General features: G+C 54.0%; 10 protein-coding genes across 10 annotated transcripts; 2 read left to right on the top strand and 8 right to left on the bottom strand.

The window, feature by feature from the left end:
* Nucleotide 1: 1 nt before the first annotated feature.
* On the bottom strand, nucleotides 2-631 carry KL928_001346 (uncharacterized protein; the record flags this gene model as incomplete). The annotated part of the gene is made up of 1 exon (XM_043201701.1): nucleotides 2-631. One exon carries the CDS (start codon nucleotides 629-631, stop codon nucleotides 2-4), a length of 630 nt encoding a protein of 209 aa, XP_043061805.1.
* Nucleotides 632-1,141: 510 nt separating this feature from the next.
* KL928_001345 (uncharacterized protein) lies at nucleotides 1,142-2,439 on the bottom strand (the record flags this gene model as incomplete). The annotated part of the gene is made up of 2 exons (XM_043201700.1): nucleotides 1,142-1,589; nucleotides 1,907-2,439. The coding sequence occupies 2 exons, from the start codon at nucleotides 2,437-2,439 to the stop codon at nucleotides 1,142-1,144; spliced, it is 981 nt and encodes a 326-aa protein (XP_043061804.1).
* Nucleotides 2,440-2,613: 174 nt separating this feature from the next.
* On the bottom strand, nucleotides 2,614-3,142 carry KL928_001344 (uncharacterized protein; the record flags this gene model as incomplete). Its single annotated transcript, XM_043201699.1, has 2 exons — nucleotides 2,614-3,063; nucleotides 3,125-3,142. The coding sequence occupies 2 exons, from the start codon at nucleotides 3,140-3,142 to the stop codon at nucleotides 2,614-2,616; spliced, it is 468 nt and encodes a 155-aa protein (XP_043061803.1).
* Nucleotides 3,143-3,375: 233 nt separating this feature from the next.
* On the bottom strand, nucleotides 3,376-4,791 carry KL928_001343 (uncharacterized protein; the record flags this gene model as incomplete). The annotated part of the gene is made up of 1 exon (XM_043201698.1): nucleotides 3,376-4,791. The coding sequence occupies one exon, from the start codon at nucleotides 4,789-4,791 to the stop codon at nucleotides 3,376-3,378; it is 1,416 nt and encodes a 471-aa protein (XP_043061802.1).
* Nucleotides 4,792-5,205: 414 nt separating this feature from the next.
* On the top strand, nucleotides 5,206-7,962 carry KL928_001342 (uncharacterized protein; the record flags this gene model as incomplete). The annotated part of the gene is made up of 1 exon (XM_043201697.1): nucleotides 5,206-7,962. The coding sequence occupies one exon, from the start codon at nucleotides 5,206-5,208 to the stop codon at nucleotides 7,960-7,962; it is 2,757 nt and encodes a 918-aa protein (XP_043061801.1).
* A 176-nt stretch (nucleotides 7,963-8,138) lies between these two features.
* KL928_001341 (uncharacterized protein) lies at nucleotides 8,139-8,743 on the bottom strand (the record flags this gene model as incomplete). The annotated part of the gene is made up of 2 exons (XM_043201696.1): nucleotides 8,139-8,158; nucleotides 8,239-8,743. The coding sequence occupies 2 exons, from the start codon at nucleotides 8,741-8,743 to the stop codon at nucleotides 8,139-8,141; spliced, it is 525 nt and encodes a 174-aa protein (XP_043061800.1).
* Nucleotides 8,744-8,893: 150 nt separating this feature from the next.
* On the bottom strand, nucleotides 8,894-11,983 carry KL928_001340 (uncharacterized protein; the record flags this gene model as incomplete). The annotated part of the gene is made up of 1 exon (XM_043201695.1): nucleotides 8,894-11,983. The coding sequence occupies one exon, from the start codon at nucleotides 11,981-11,983 to the stop codon at nucleotides 8,894-8,896; it is 3,090 nt and encodes a 1,029-aa protein (XP_043061799.1).
* Nucleotides 11,984-12,195: 212 nt separating this feature from the next.
* Nucleotides 12,196-12,519, bottom strand: KL928_001339 (uncharacterized protein; the record flags this gene model as incomplete). Its single annotated transcript, XM_043201693.1, has 1 exon — nucleotides 12,196-12,519. The coding sequence occupies one exon, from the start codon at nucleotides 12,517-12,519 to the stop codon at nucleotides 12,196-12,198; it is 324 nt and encodes a 107-aa protein (XP_043061798.1).
* Nucleotides 12,520-12,784: 265 nt separating this feature from the next.
* On the top strand, nucleotides 12,785-13,304 carry KL928_001338 (uncharacterized protein; the record flags this gene model as incomplete). The annotated part of the gene is made up of 2 exons (XM_043201692.1): nucleotides 12,785-13,162; nucleotides 13,281-13,304. 2 exons carry the CDS (start codon nucleotides 12,785-12,787, stop codon nucleotides 13,302-13,304), a joined length of 402 nt encoding a protein of 133 aa, XP_043061797.1.
* Nucleotides 13,305-13,438: 134 nt separating this feature from the next.
* KL928_001337 (uncharacterized protein) lies at nucleotides 13,439-16,489 on the bottom strand (the record flags this gene model as incomplete). The annotated part of the gene is made up of 1 exon (XM_043201691.1): nucleotides 13,439-16,489. One exon carries the CDS (start codon nucleotides 16,487-16,489, stop codon nucleotides 13,439-13,441), a length of 3,051 nt encoding a protein of 1,016 aa, XP_043061796.1.
* Nucleotides 16,490-16,500: the final 11 nt, after the last annotated feature.

The raw sequence follows: 16,500 nt of genomic DNA, 5'->3' as shown, positions 1-16,500 counted from the left end.
TCTATTGAGCTCCCTCGGAAAGCAGCGCTTCAGACTCGCCAGAAACGTCGCCGGCGACCGCGCTCATGCCGACTCTGCGGATCTCGGCCTCCATCTTCGCGTACGTGGCCTCGACCAGCTTGTTCACGTCGTCCTTAGTGAGTCCCTCGGTGCTGATCGGATCAAGAACCTTAACCTTGATTGTTCCCGTGTTGAAGTTTCTTTCCTTCAGACTGTAGATGTTGGAGGTGTTGGAAACCACAAGAGGAATGATGGGGATCTGCGCCTGGACCGCCAGGTGGAACGCCCCTTTCTTGAACGGTAGCAGAGTCGGTTTCGAGGAGTACGATCTGGTTCCCTCTGGGAACATGAACAGGCCGCCGCTGGTGGCTTTGAGATCGTCGAGAGCCTTGTTGAGCACACGGATGGCCTTCTCGCGGTCCGATCTGTCCAGGAAAAAGGTACCCGACAAGGTCATGAACCAGCCCAAAAACGGCACCAGTTGGAGCTGTTTCTTGGCTGTGACGACGCAGCGTCTTGGAAAGATTCTGCCGAGCATGAACACGTCAAGCTCCGACTGGTGGTTGGAGATCAGAATGGCTGGCAGACCACTCAGTTTCTCTTCACCCTCGATTTCTATCGTGACGCGCATAACTGTGCTGAACAGGTAGTAGTAGAACCGCGCGGTACTCCACTGGGCGAGATTGCGCTTGCCGATCAGCGAGAGAAACACCGAGCAGAGAACGCCGTACGATGCGCTGATCATCAGGGTGCAAAGGGCAACAAGGCCCTTGGTGTAGAACTTGAAGTGTTTTCCGATTTTTTGCAACAGAGACATCTGGGACACTGGCCGGGCGGTGTTAGGGATGAGCACCCACGAAACGAACGAGCAAAAGAGTAAAAGGGGGAGGAAGACGTCGAACAACACTTTGGAACAAGAGAATTTTCTAAGACAAATTATTTTTTGGGTTTCCTTTGTCAGGCTATATATATTTATACCGGAGATGGATTCGGCAAGTGTTCTCTGTAGGTAGCTACAATAAATAACTTAGTCCAAATATTCTATATACATTATTGATTTCTGTTGAGCTTGTTCAAACGTCTAGCAGTACGGGCGTTGTACTTGGTACGTTGACCGTGCACAGGCAGTCCCATAGCGTGTCTAAGACCCTGGTACGAGCCGGTCGCCCGCTTGAGCTTGATGTTGGAGCGGACCTGCTGCAGCAATCTCGACCCAATGGTCATGTCTGTGAGCTCCTTGGTCACCGCCATCACCTGTGTTTCGTTTAGCTGGTGCATCCGCATGCTGGGGTACAGGCCGACCTTGGCGCAGATTTTCTCGGCCGTTTTGAGCCCGACGCCGAAGAATGTGTGTGCGAGTCCGATCTGGAGTTAGTGAGAACTGCGAAAGGTACTTACGTCGACCTTGGCCTTGCCTTTGATGGCCTTTCCGAGGATATGGACGACCATAATTAATTAAAATCGATGAAAATATTTTAGGTGCGAGGGGGATTTGGGTCGAGTACGAAAAATAACCGAGTGCTGGAAGCTCTACAAATCTTTTTCCATCACGGCTTCCAGCCGCAGGATCAGGACCAGCCGGATCAGGCCTATCATGGTGACAAAGCTAGCCAGCCCGATAGGCACCACTGCGAAAACGGTGATGTTGTAGAGGTCCACGGTGCGCGGGACCTTGTTTTGCGGCTTGGGCTCGTCTTTGTCCTGCAAATGGCTGTCCAGACGCAAATTCGAGGTGACAAAGTTCTGGATGATGTAGATGAGCGTCATCACGCAACTAATCAAGATCCATACCGGCAAACAGTACTCGTTCTGCTTGTTGTTGAACATGAACGTCAGCACTTCCACAAGAGCAACGATCAGAAGGGACATGCTCAGCATCCGCACGATGGCCGCCTGGATCGCATACATCACGATCCACCGCACCATGAGTCCGTCCAGAATCGAGTACGACAGAAATCCAGACACCATGCACCAGATTCCGGCAAGAAAGAACTCTGACGCTCGCACAGACGTCACGTTGATCTGGAACGGCTCGTCGTACATCATGGTGTACCAGGAGTGCCACAGAACAGCCAGGTTTTTGATTATCACCAACAGCGAGAAATCTCGGCAGATAGCAACGGCTATGTGTTCCCTGGGAGAGAGTCTTTTGAGTCCCAGCTCTTTGAGCGAATTGCGCTGTCTGTTGAGATCGGTGGTCGCTGTGGAGGAAATACCAAACAGAATCACCTGGTTGACCAGGTCTTCGTTCTCAAGAAGCGTCTCGCGCGAGTCGTTTCGAGAGTGCAGCATGTTGGAAGGCGGCCGTCCGGACCTATTGCTCATGGTGGCCAGCGACGTCGACGACGAAACGTACACGGGCAGCGGCTCGTACTCGGCCTCTGAGTCCGTGGGAGGCGGGTGGTTGGCGTAATCAGAGTCAGTATCAAACACGTCCATTAATCATAAAGGTATCAATATTAACATGCTCAGTACGAAAAAATTAATTAATTTTCAACCATGCCGTCTGATCATCTCGTAAATAATATATAACACCTGCAAGGGCAAAGACAGCCAAATGAGTCTGGACGGCCTGCTCGGCGCCTCTCCACCAGAGGGAGGGTCCAGTTCTAGTTAGATGGCCTCCAATTGCGCGCTGATCGACTCCAGCTCCTCCTGCGCAGCCTTGTACTTGGCCTCCAGCTCCTCAAACTTGTTCTCGAGGTCGGCCTTCTCGCTTTCAAGAGACGTGACCTTCTTCTCCAAGGTTTCTGCACGGATATCCGTCTCCCTCAGCTTGGCAGTGGTCTCCTTCAGGTTGGCGTCGGCAGCTTCGAGCTCTTCCTCCAGCATCGAGTGTTTCTTTGTGTAGTTGTCGTTGGCGGCCTTCAATTGGTGAGCGTCTCCAGCAACCTTCTTGAGCTCGCTGAGCTCCTGTTCGGCCTTCTCCAACTCCTCCTCCAGAACCTGGTTCTTCCGGGTCAGAGCTTGGATCTGGTTGTCCTTCTCCAGAGCTTGTTGTTCCATCTCTTTCACCTTGGCCGAGTACTCGTCAGCCTTTTCCTGCCAGGTCTCGGCATCCAGCTTGAGCTTGTTCAATTTCTGACGCGTTAGTACTCGCTCGTGCAATTGGCTATCTACCTACCTCCTTTAATTTGTCCATTGTGTTTTGAGCTGTAATAAAATAGAACAACAAATCAATGGGAATACTCTATTTATATGAATATTTCGCGGGCTAAACACGAAACAACCCGCGCCAGCTATACAATAAAAAATAAAATACCCGGGTAACTCCTATTGATTTTCCCTATTACTATTACAAACTCAAACCCTAGAAAAAGTCTCGAAAACTGGAAAAAAAGAGTGTTATCGAATAGAGCTCTGAATCGATGCCTGTCATCCACTTTTGAATCTTTTCGACTGTTGCTCAGCGTCCCATTCCCTTGATTGGGCGTCGAATCCGGGAAAATCTGTCAGATATACAATGTCGCTCTCGTCACTATCCTCCTCTGCCGCCTCAGCTGGATCCTTCAATCCTGTGATACTGGCGGTCGCGGATCTTGTAGTACTGGTCCTGGTCGACCCAGATAGAGGAGAAAAGTCTTCGACCGACACATCCTCCGACGAAGACGAGCTTGAAATGTTTCTTGGCTTATAGCTAGGATTAAGTGCTTTGCTCAACATATTGTATTGCACTTCTGATAACTCGTTCATCTTTGGGAACTCAATGTTGAATTTTATAATTAGATCCCCATATCTTGTTTCTCCAATGTCAGTTTCAGCATAAATTGGCATACCGTATCCCTTAGCTACCTTTATAGTGTTTGGATTAGCCAGATCCCCCCTGTTGACGTAGATTTTTATTGTTCGCTTGTTCAAGTGTTCGATCTTCAATAAACCACCACAAAGTGCCGTGGCGAGCGACAGTGTGACTGACGTTATCAAGTTGTTACCTCTGCGCTGGAAGTTCTTGGTTGGCCGTCTCTTATCCTCTTGCAGTGTTATCACCACATCGCCAGGAATGATATTGATGCCCTCGTCGGCCTCGTTTTCGAACACCACCTGGTATCCCGGCTTGACTCCCTTTGGAACTTCCACGTCCAGTATGACTTTTTTGTCGATTAGTCTGTCGCCATGGCACGTTCCACATATATACTCCTCGGGTATATACATTCCCGAGCCGTTGCATTGGTGGCACGTTGTCTGCACGCGTTGGTACACAATACCCATTCTTGTTTCGTTGACGATGGTTCCGAGTCCCAAACAAGCGGAACATTGCACTAGCTGCGTGCCTCCACGACCTGCGCACTCTGGACACTTGATTTTCTTCGTCAAACTCAGCTTCATCGTCCTTCCGTGGTAGAAATCTGCAAGCGTGCAGTATGTTGTGTGCAGAATGTCTCTTCCCTTCCTCATGCGTCTCTGGAAGTTTCCCATGGGCCTGCCACCGGCTAGAGAATCGAACAGCGCGTCTAGATCGGAGGTAGGAGACGAGCGGAACAACTGGTCAACAAATGACTCAGCCTGTTGGAAGCGGTCCGAGAAGCCTGGGGCAGGAACGCCCTTGAGCCCTGCTTCTCCGTATGCGTCGTATGTCTGTCGTTTCTTCTCGTCCGAGAGAATCTCGTATGCGGTGGTTATTTCCTGGAAGACTCTGGTGGCCTCCTTTTTCTTTTCTTCGCTCTCGCCACTGGCAGCTATCTTATCGGGATGGAACTTGAGGGCTGCCGCACGGTATGCTTTTTTTAGCTGCGCGAAACTGGCATCTGGAGAAACGTTCAGTAAATCATATAGCTTTGTTTCCTTCACCATCAGAAACACTAGTAACCTGATAAACTTGTCGTTTCAGCTCAGTAACAACTTCTACAACCCCAAGGTTGGCATTCCAATGTACTTGGTCTGTTTTCTAATCCAAGCAATACCCTGGTCACCAGTGTTGGATAAAGACGAGACAAGAAAAATATAGGCCCACCGAGCTTTTTTCTATTGGCTTCCATGGTTTCTTATGTCATCCGCTTTTCCCAGAACGGAAGTGCTGCCTCGAAACCTTATTTTCCCCCCACCGATTCGCCCAATCCGGACAGTGCCCGTGCTTGGGGCTCAGGAATCCACCGCGGGGTATGTATTTCGGCAGCTCTAAAATCGTAGACTACTCGCCAAATCTGATGGCTATATAACTATGTGAGTGAATTTTCTTCCTATTAGCATTTTTGCAGAAAAAAATCCATGTCCAGCCAGCCAGCGTCGTCGTCTTCCAAACCAGACCTGCCGCCTCCGGTGGTGTCTCTGGCCTTCAGCAACGCGTACCTGCCCACAAACTACGATCTCTCGCTGGATATCAGCTCCAAGGCCAACTATATGGGCTTGGTGGTGATGGATCTGGCTCCCAACGAGAGGGCCTCGTTTTCTGGCTCTGATCCGTTCCAGCTGGTGCTCAATGCTGTTGAGCTCGTTGTTACCGATGCGTACTTGTTGGCCGGCTCTCAACACAAGCTTAAGGTGGAGCAGAACAGGAAAAAAGAGACGGTCAGGTTCTCGACAGACATCACTTTTGACAGCCTCCAGAACGAGCAATTGCGGCTCCGTGTGCACTTCATCGGCGTTGTGCGCGGCATTGCGTCCATGAGAGACTTCACCAAGGGCGTTTTCAAGACCAAGTACAAGGACGGCGCAAACGACCGGTACATTATCTCGACACACTGCCAGCCGTCGTTTGCCCGGCTGATCTTCCCCTGTGTGGACGACGTGCTGGTAAAGACGAGTTTCAAGCTGTCGCTGACGGCGGACGAGAAGTTCACGTGCGTCTCGAACACGCCGATTGAGTCGGCAAGCGCGATAGGCCAAGGCCGCCAGCTCGTGGTATTCGAGGCCTCGCCGAAAATGACCACCTCTGTGTTCTCCTTTGCTGTCGGCGAGTTCGACTTTCTCGAGGAAAAAATCGACCTTCCCGGGCAGGAAAACTTCCCGCTGCGCGTGTACACGCAGATCGGCGAGTCTGGCCGCGCGAAGCTGGCGCTCGCGACCGTCAAGTCGACGCTGCCGAAACTCGTGCAAAAATTCGGTGTTGAGTACCCAATTGCGAAATTCGACGTTATCGCATTGCCATTTCTGAGCGACGGCGGAGTCGAGAACTGGTCGATGATACAGATCCTCAAGGACCATCTGCTAACTCCGGACTCGGCGTCGCCCGCAGAAATGCTGAAAATCACCTCCATGATCAAAAACGTCCTGGTTCACGAGATGGTGCACATGTTCATGGGCGACCTGGTGACGTTTGAAAGCTACGACTACACGTGGCTCAACGAGGCGTTTGCGACGTTCATGTCCAACACGGTTCTGAACGAGGAAAGCGACGACAACCAGGTCTGGTTCGACCAACTCGCCAACGACGCGTTCAACATGAAAAGATACCAGGGACTCGACAACATGAAACCGATCCATACGGAGAACGTCCCTGCCGACACTATTCAGAGCACTTTCAGCAAACACTCGTACGACAAGGGCATTTTTGTGCTGCGGATGCTCGCGGGACTGTTTAATGAGACGCCCGGTGAGAATTACGACAGCTTCTTTAGTGCGGTCGGCGACTTTATCAACAAGAACAAGTACGGCCTGTTCAAGCCGGCCGATCTGTGGATTTTTCTGAAGGAGCACCCCCTGAACAAGTTCAAGCACGATATCCCCACCATCATGTTCTCGTGGACCAGAACGGCTGGCTATCCGATCTTAAAGGTGAGCACACGCGGTGAAAAGCTGCTGGTGGAACAGCATAGGTTCCTGTACAACCCGGAGTCAAAGGTCGAGGACGTTCCGTACCAGGTGCCGCTGTTGGTCAAAAATTCAGACGGAACGTATGCTAGGTACATGTTGTCGGATAGAAGACTGGAGATTGACGACTGTTTGCTGGTGAACGCCAACAACAACGCTATTGCGACGATAAAGTATTCCCTGCCGCAGTATGAGGTCATTGCTTCGAATTTCGAAAAACTGAACAATATCGAACAGTGTCAGGTTGTTCTTGATCTGTCGACAGTTTTCAGCGAAAAGTACCAGGACGGCGACGACATTCTGGGCTTTGTGGTGTTGATGAATAAAATTGTGAAAGAACCGAAGATAGTCAATGCCACGGCGTTCAACGCAGCACTGTCGCTGTTCAACACCCTCACCAAATCTATCCTGTCAGTGAGCTACTTTGACGACCAGAAGACTTACAAAACCGTTGCAACGTGGGAAAACACGGTCATCAGCAGTCTTTTGGACTCGTTTGAGTGGGAGGGGCTCGATTTCAGACAATTGCCGGCCACAGAGCTGTCTGTGCGTGCCACCCTCCTGAAGCTGGACTATTCGAACGCGCGGTCGCAGACGATCGCGAAAAAACTGTACAAACAGCTGCTGCACGGGCCAAAGGGCGCCGTCCCGGTCAAGCTTGTGGCTGCGGTGCTGAACAACGTCCAGGCCGGCGGCTCCGCCAAAGAGTACAAGGAGATCCTTGGTATCGTGAAGAATCCAGACTCGGTCAGCGACCACGTCTACGAAGAGCACAGCACGGCCGACGTGCGCACGGCAGCGTTGACGTCGCTGGGCTACGTGACCAAGAGCGATTTGCAGCAGAAAACGCTCAACTATGTGCTGAACAACATGGACACGCCGTCGGTGGAGCTGGCTCTGGTGGGTCTGAAACACCAGCCCGAGGCGTTTGCGACGATCTGGGCGTGGTTCAGCATGCACTACAACGGCTTCTACGCCAAATTTATGAAGGATAGCAAGAATCAGAGCTTTATTAGGTCGTTCCGCGGTATTGTGCAGCTGGTGTTTGAGAGCTGTCTGTGCAGCAAGGAGCTGGCGGCCAAGCTGGAGAGTTTCCTCAAAGCGAAGAAGTTCGAGCCGCTCAACGGCGAGTTCCAGCGTGTTCGTGCGGCGTTTGGCGACAGACTCAAGCTCAACGAGGCGAACAGCCAGCTCTCGCGGGTGATTGCTGCTTGAAAATCGACGTTTGCTTGTGGCCGTACACCGCGGAAAGCAGCGAGTCGTCCCACGTTCCGGTGCCCCTGCGCGCGTTGCCCACACCGATTTTGACCGCCATCCGGGCAGCGATGACGCGGCGCAAATACACCTCGAAAAGCAGTCTTGTGAGCAAGTATTCGTTATTCCATATATCGTCATTTTGTCGCAGATACGGCTCCAGGTCTCTCCAGAGCATGTTTTTGTCAAAGATGTCCCGCTTGACTCTGTTGTAGTGTTCTGAATTTGACTCCAGACTAATTTCCGCCATCGTGCTCAGTCTCTTGTACGGCGTATTGTACTGGTAGCCAGATTTCGGGAGCGACTTGACCTGCGGGTCTATCCCGAGCTTTGTGAGGCTCTGCAGCGACTTGTTCAAATGATGTGGCAACTCAACAGACTGCGGCGTCATGTAATCTTTGATGCTCATGTCGGTAGGGTCCAGAAACAGCTGGCGATTAGCTACCCTGGTCCTGGCCACCGCGTACTTGAGCACCGGGTTGTGCTCGTACTGGGTCCACGACGGCGAGAGAGTGTAGGACACCATGTACGGCGGGACGTCGTGGAGACTCTCTTTGGAGTCGAAGATGGCGCGGAGGTCTGACTTGGAGGCGAAATGCGCTCTGTTGGCGTAAAGCTGTGATTTTTTCGATGAATTTTGGCGCACGAGGTTGGCGCGGTGCGAGGGGCGCTTCGAGAGCGGCCGGTGAGCCAGAACGGCTTGGCTGTGGTGTCTGGCAAAGCCTTTTGTAGAAGGCTCCATGAGTCTGTTTACAGGAGTTTGATTTTTTTAGATCATAACGGTTGGCTGGTCCCCAGCTATTTCCGCATTGGGAATGCACTGAATTATTTATTTTATTTTTTTTATTTTACTTTATTTTGTTTATTTCATTTTATCTTATTTTTCATTATTTTATACCAAAATGCTCTCCTTCTCGAGGATCCGCTCGGTCTCCCGCGTGAGCTTCGAGAAGCTGCGCGATGGACCTTTCAGGTTGGTGAACACCAGTAACGAGCCGTTCTCCTCGAGATACGTCTGGCATTCGAATTTGCACGCCTTGAGCCCGAACGAGTTGTTCTTCGAGACCGTGGCCACCAGCCGCCGCGTCTCCTTGTTGGCCTGCAAGTCTGTTATCCCGTGTTGTTTCCAGCTGACTAGCAGCGATATGAGCGCCTCGAACAGGTCGTCTTCGCCCAGAACAGTGTGCAATTCCTTGGTTTCCTGCTGCTCCGCAATCTCGCCCGTAAACAGGGCCAGGAACGCCTGTGTGATGCTGACTTTTCTCCTGGTCTCTTTGGCGTCTTTGGCGTCGCTCTTCTTTCTCGTGCCGAACGACAGCTTGCGGAAGAACGATCCACCCGAGCCCGCGCGTCTGTTGGCGTCGTTGCTCTGTTTCTGCTGGTCCAGCTCTCCGAGCGGCTTGCGCTGCTTGCTGAACTGCAGCGAGCCGTCGTTCTTCTTGCTGGCCACCACAGGCGACTCTGGCCGGCCCGTCGCGTTCTCCTTGTAGACTTCCACCTTGTCCTCTTTGATTGGCGAGCCAGGGATCTCCGGCAGTCTCAGCGACTTGTACAGACTCTTGTCGGCGGAGTTGGCCGAAATCATCGTGTCTCTGGACGCTTTGTAGTGGAGGTTTGGAATATCCTCGGACGGCAGCAGCATCGACTTCTTCTTGGTGCTCTTTCTCTTGTCGTCCACGAAATACAGGCCCTCGTCTTTATCGAGCTGCAAATTCATGTCGACGGTGTCGTCGGCGTGGGCGTCCGAGTCATCCTGGAAAACCATGCTCAGCCGCGTGCCCTTGGACGTGCGGTCCAGTGTGGCGGCGTCCTTGAGGTTGCTGGCCGAGTAGATCGACAGCACGCTGAGCCGCTTGTTGTCGGAAAAATGCTTCGACTTGCGCGTCACCTGCGGAATCGTCACGTCGGAGATCTTCTGCGGGTTCTTGACTCGTTTCGGCTTTTCCGCGTCCTGTTTGTCCTCGGTCGTCTCCTCCGCCTTTTCCTGTTCCGCCTGCTCCTGCTCCGCCTGCTCTTTGGCGCGTCTCTCGTCCTCCTCCTTCTGCTTCAGCATCTTCTCCAGCGTCTGCGAAACGCGTTTCTGGTACTTCTCGTACGCCTTGGCACGCGGGTCCAGCTTTGTGACCGGCTTGGGCGGCGGGTTCACCGACGGCACGCGCCCGTGCGACACAGAGCGCCTATTAATCCTGTCCAGGTCGGACGCGTTGAGAATGCGCGAGATGCGCTCTATCGGGTTGGACGAGTGTCTCTTGCTAGCGAGCGAGCGGGTCGACGCGCTGCGCACAGACTGCGTGGAGGCGGCGGAGCTTGCCGAGCTTGCCTGGGCGGCCGCGTCGAACAGCGACGCAAACGTCGATTGACGCTTTTTCGCGTGGACCAGCGACTGTCTCGCAGGCCGGTCCTCCTCCATCAGCATGGCGCTGATCGTGGCGAGCGAGCTCGACGTGCTGAGCCGGGCCGCCTTGCCGTCGAACAGCATGTCGCACAGCGTCGCAAAGTCCGCGGACGCACGCTTGCCGTACTCCTCGACGTTCTTGGACTTTTTCTCGTCGATCGCCGCGAGCTTCGCGTACGTCGACAGCAGCTTCGACGTGACGCTGTTCCGCTTGAGCATCGTGCTGGACGAGCGCTTCGCCACACCCTTGTCGGCGAAGACCATCGAGTTGCGCTTGCTGCCCACCGAGGCGCGCTTCCGGAAGGACACGGGCCGGTTGGCGGAGTTGCCCGCGCTGAAGTTGCGCACGGAGCGCCGCCTGCTGGGCGAGCCGGTCTCGCTGGAGCCCGGCGTGACGCGCGAAATCACCGACGACGACCGCACGAGCGCCTGGCCCTGGTCGCGGTGGTCGTGGCGGTACCGCAGCAGCAGCGAGTAGAACGTCTTCTCCGGGTTCGCCGCCGAGCTCAGCAGGCTCTCGACGATCGAGTCCGCGTCGCGCCCGTGCCACAGGATGACGAGGTTCTCCAGGATCTGTCGGTCGATCTCGTCACGTGACCGCACCGGCTGCGTGGCGGAGTTGGGGTTGGGCAGGTTGAGGTAGTCCTCGTGGTCCTGCTTGTTGAAGGGGTACTTGGTGATGAGCGGGTGCTTGAGCACGTCTCTGGTCTTGATGCGCGCGTCCGGGTCGACCGTGAGCATCTGCGCGATCAGGTCCTGTGCCTCCGGCGACAGGTCCTCGTGGATCTCGTAGCTGCCCTTCTGCACCTTGAGCAGCAGCTCGCGGATGTTTTCGTCGTCGAACGGCAGCCGGCCCGTGAGCAGCGCAAACAGGATCACGCCGCAGGACCACACGTCCGACTCTGCGCCGTGGTACTGCAGCCCGCTCACGATCTCGGGCGCGGCGTAGTGGGGGGACCCGCACGAGGTCTCGAGCAGGCGGTCGCTGGACTCGAGCGCGGCCATGCCGAAGTCGGCGATCTTGACGTTGTACTGCTTGTCGAGCAGCAGGTTCTCGGGCTTGAGGTCTCTGTGGCAGATGCCGAGGCTGTGGCAGTAGGACGCTCCGAGGATGATCTGCCGGAAAAACTCCACAGCCGTGTTTTCGGGCAACGGGCCCGACTCCACCAGGAGGTCGAACAGCTCGCCGCCCTCGACGTACTCCAGCACCAGGTACAACGCGGTGTCTGTTTCCCACACGTCGTAGAGCCGGAGCACGTTCTTGTGGTTGAGCAGCTTCATGATGATGATTTCGCGCTCGATGCCGTAGCTGAGGCTCGCGTCCGGCGCCGACGCGTCGTGGCCGTCGGAGCCCAGCATGCTCTTGGAAACGACCTTGACGGCGGCCTTCTGGCCCGTGTGCACGTTGGTGGCGAGCAGAACGCGCCCCGTGGAGCCCTTGCCCAGCGTCTTGCCCAGCTTCCACGGGCCTATCTTGACCGGGTTCTTCGCCGCGGCCGGCTTGGAGCTCGGGTGCGAGATGCCCAGTCCCAGCGCCGAGGACGACACAAAGGACGAGGCATACGATTCTTGTCGAGAGTGGGGCATTGGAGATGAGAAAAGAGTAGGAGCGAACCAAGCGTATATGAGCAAAACGTTCCTGCACGCGTTCGCCCAAACCGATCAATCACCTTTCTGAAAAGGGAACCAAAGGGGTGCCTGCAGACGCGAGACGCGTCGACAGGCGAAAGGAGACACCCCTGCACCAAGAGAGAAAAAAAAAATGAAAATAACGATACTCGTCGCTCCTGTTCTGTCATTTATACACACGGGCAGCTGGCGGCCCTGCCAGCACCGCGGAACCCTATACACCCCCCAACCTGCTCGCGGTGCGCCTCGATCACGTCGCTCTCCTCCATGTCCAGGTCCTCCGGCGTGTCCTCCGGGTTCACACGGTGCCCGTCAAACAGAAACCGCAGACTGCTGGAGTCCTTGCCCTGTCTCTTGCAGAAGGCGTCCATCAGTCTCTTCAGCGGCGTCGACCGCTTGATCTTGAAAAACACCTCGGACGTGCCGTCCGACACCTTCAGGTTGATGTGCGTGTCGCTCTTGTTCTCCGGCTTTGGCGTGTTTTCGTCCGACATGCGTAGATGTTTGTTTGCCACTTTTTTTCAGCCGGTGTGTCTTTCAGCCGGGTTCGCTGTTTGCTTACGTAAGCCAAGCACGGGGGGGCAGCTACACGGGCAGCACGGGCTCCTGCGCGGGCACGAGCGGCTGGTCGCTGCCGTCGTCCGCGACAGGCGGGAAGAACTGGCGGTACGCCCACCACGACGCCGCGAGCCCCAGCAGCGACCCGCACGCGATGTCCAGCGCGTCGTGCTTGTAGTCCTGCGAGCGGCTGATGCAGATATGGAGAGCCACGAGGGCCGGCGCCAGCGGCGCCAGCTTGCTCACGGCGAAGCCCGCGCGGCCCGTGTACAGCCTGTAGTGGCCGCTGATCCACAGATTCAGGAAATTCATCCCGCACCACGCGAACGACGAGTGGCCCGACGGGAACGACTTGAACCCGTCCTGGAGCGCGCTTTCTCCGTACGGCGCGGTGCAGTCGGCGATGGAGTACAGTCCCGGGGGCGGAGAGCTGGGCGACAGGCCGCAGCGGGCCAAAAAGTCTGGCCTGGGCCTGCCCACCTTGACTTTAATAAATTCGGTGACGAATCCGGTGAGTCCCAGGGCCAATGCCAGGGCAAGGCACGAAACGCTGGCCAAGTGGACCACGCGTTGTTTCTGGTCGCGCGACGACCGCAGATACTGCGTCGCCGTCGCCAGCACGATCAGCACGCACGGAACCACACACGCATACACCACCATCTGAGCGTCCGGAACGCTGTCGACGGTGTACGGATAGCTGATGCGCGGGTCGGGCACGTAGAACTGGCGGTGGAAAGGCGTTGCGAGGGTCTCCAGAAATATAAAGGCGCCAAGGAGAATGGCCGCCACGCCCCACATGGGCGCAAAGTACCGAGCGTACGCAGAAACCATGAAACGCAGCGAAAAAAAATGTCCCTAAATAAATTCGAGGTACTTGGCTACACAGCAGTAGTTGCTCAGGTTGTAGTTTCTCATGGAGTAGCCGTCGATGATCTGCTGGACCTCGTCGTTGAGCGTCTCGGACCACTCCTCGATGGTCCGCATGTTGCTGGTGTTCGAGCTGTTGCACGACTTGACCAGCTCCCAGACCTTGTTCATCATGTTCTTGAGCGCCGCGCGGATCTCCTCCTTCGAGCTGTGGCCGTACGTCTTCTTGCTGAACACCTCAGACAGCAAGACGCCGTTGATCAGCAGCTCGATCTGCCGCTTCACAAAGACTGCGTCCTTCACCGCAGAAAGACGCGCAACAATAGGAAGACTGAACTGCGCCTTCTCGAGCCCCGGGTTCGTCACCAGCAAGTTCAGCGGCATTGTCGCCGCGTTCGAGACTGCGTTGTCCAGCGACATCCTGATGCTCGCCACGCCGCTGAACTGTTTTCTTCCGGAGTGAACGTCGATGCTGGTGACCGTTTTCAGTAGATCGACCTTGAGTCCATGTTTGAGCTCCTCCACCGTGAACGAGCTCAGGTCGATGCGCACGTTCATCATGGTGGACTTCTCAAAACTGCTCGGGACGTTGTTGAGGTTGACAACCTCAAACAAACCCCTCAAGTCTGCCGCTTCCAGCTGCCCGTGTCTCTCGATCTCCGTCACCCTCACGCCCTCACAGACCTCAATCCGCGTTCGAAGCTGAGAAATGGAGACGTTGTGGAACTGGCTAACCAGTCGCTTGATGAGAAGCTGCAGATTGTCGAAATCCAAAGCCAGATGGTGCTCCACGCTGCGTCTGACGTGTGTTTTGGATGAACCCATGATTCCATGATAGTGGTCCAACAATTCCTGAGGATGGTAGGCGTACTCATCAAACAGCGAGACAGAATGGAACGTTGCGCAATGTTCGTCGCAGAGCGTTGTGACCATTTCGCTAACACTCTTCTGCGGTTTCCTGTTGTAACGTCCCCACAAGCGATCGACAGTAGTATTCTCCTCAAAGTAGTGGACAGTCTTGACGCGTTCGGTATTAATGAAGATGATTTCATGAATATGTGGTCCTGTCTTCGGAAAGCTCGTGGTTGCAAGAAGAGAAACATACTTCAAGCCATCCTGCCACATGTTGTAGTCAGAGTTCTGCACTTCGTCTCCAGCAGCGGAAGTATAGCACTCGATGTTGGAAATCACCTCGGACCACCCTTCCCAATGCGGTGACATACATCCGTAGTAGTTGCCCAAAAGCGACTCAGGACGTTTGTTGCCTAGAAAAACAAGTCCAAGCTTGTCTTCTAGTTGCAAACTTTCGAGAGTCTGGGTGATTAGTTGGCGGATCTCAGAGGTATAGTCCGCATCGTCCAAACAACTGTTTCCGTTGTTCACCATCGGAACCACCAGAATAAGAATCAGAGGGTCAGAGTCAGGTTTTGAAACCTGCCGTTTGACAAATCCCAATGGCAGGTCCAATCCTTTGGAAACAAGCTTGTTGAACTTTAGCACCTCTTCTGGAATGACCTTTTCGTTTCGTTCCAACAGGCCCCATGCGTTGGTGGACATTTGGATTAACGGCACCTCCCTTGACAAGGACAGCGAGTCTTTGGAAAAAAGATTGGATGGACCAAACTCCCTGTCTTCAAAAGGATTGTCGGCGACAAACGGATTATTGGCATTTGCACGAGGCTGCCGTTGTGCTCTTCTTACAACCCTTGATAGCATTTTCAGCCATTTGTCGTGAATAAGCTTATTCTCGCTCTTCAGTTCAACATCAGGGACGCTCAAGCTGGCAAGATTTAGCGTGATTTCCAGCTTGGACTCGTCATCAAACACGGTGGATAGCTTGTCCATGATATAAATGTTCTGAATGAGCTCATTTCCAGATTCGGTGAGAATCAGAAGCCGCCGGTCAAAGAAGTACACCTGTGGATGGTGGTAGCTGTTGCCGTCGATTGAAACACTGACAAAAATATCAAACAGCACGAGGTGGCCAAGCTTTGCAACGTCCAGCTCTGAATCTGGACGCAGCCTCGACTCAAAGTTGTGGATTACCTCCTTTGCGATCTCCTGCTTCCTGTCCCATTCTCTATTCTTGCGATCTTCAGGAAGCTCCGACAAGGAAGGCTCGTAGTCTAGAGATTTTATATTGAGGACGCAGGAAAGATCGTAGTATTTTGGAATTGCATGCTCGTTGGCGAGAATGATCTTTGAAAATTCAGGTATGATCTCAATTTTAGCCTCAGCCAAAGATCCGGCTGGGAAGGCGGACGCATAAGGGGTTGCGGAAATCGTGGAAGGAAACGTGCTAATGATTGGCGAGTCAAAGAATAGAGGTTGTGTTTTTGGCGACGGTGGCGGAAATTCCGGGAAAGAGGACAGAACTGGAGTGGCGGGAGCCAGTGGGTCCGGGAACGGGGCCAGAGGCGTGATCTGGTTTCTCAGAGTAGCAGGCGTGGATGCAAAAATGTCCTGGTTGAACTCGCAAGAGCTGGATGACAAGAGTCTGTTTCTGATAATACTATCGTTGATCTCGTCGTCGTTGCAAGTGTTGGAAGTGCCGCAGATCGGGCAGTAGACTGCAGTTCTATCTCCGCTTGGAGAGCTGAAAAGCTCAGAATAGCACTCAAAATGACAATGGTGGCCGCATGACATGTCCAGCAGTGTCTCGCCCTCAAAGACATTCAAGAGAGGCTCTTCGCAGAAGCAGCAGTTCTCGTCAAAGGATATCTTTGACCTCTTCCTGTCGATCGATGAGCTTGTGACCACACTAGGTCTGTTGTACGGCGAGCATTGTCCTGACGAAACACTTGAGGTGCGCTGTGTGTATGAAAGCATGGAGGACCGCGATGAAACAGACGAGACTTCATGATCGCTCGGATTTCTTGGGGATCGGAAGAAGGGCGGAGGACCAAGCTTGATGGATGAGACAGAGGAGGACGTGCTTTTTTGTCTGAGAAAGCTTACTGGCGAGGGGGTATGGTGCGATGTTTTTCTATGGCTTGGAGACGAACATGCTGGGCCAGCAGACATGTTGAGCGAAAGCATGGAAACAAAAG

Source organism: Ogataea angusta (genome assembly GCF_019207475.1).
Source record: "Ogataea angusta isolate 61-244 chromosome Unknown 61-244_NODE_2_length_1002155_cov_89.706849, whole genome shotgun sequence".
Lineage (NCBI taxonomy): Eukaryota > Fungi > Ascomycota > Pichiomycetes > Pichiales > Pichiaceae > Ogataea > Ogataea angusta.
This window is presented reverse-complemented; position numbering and strand designations above follow the sequence as displayed.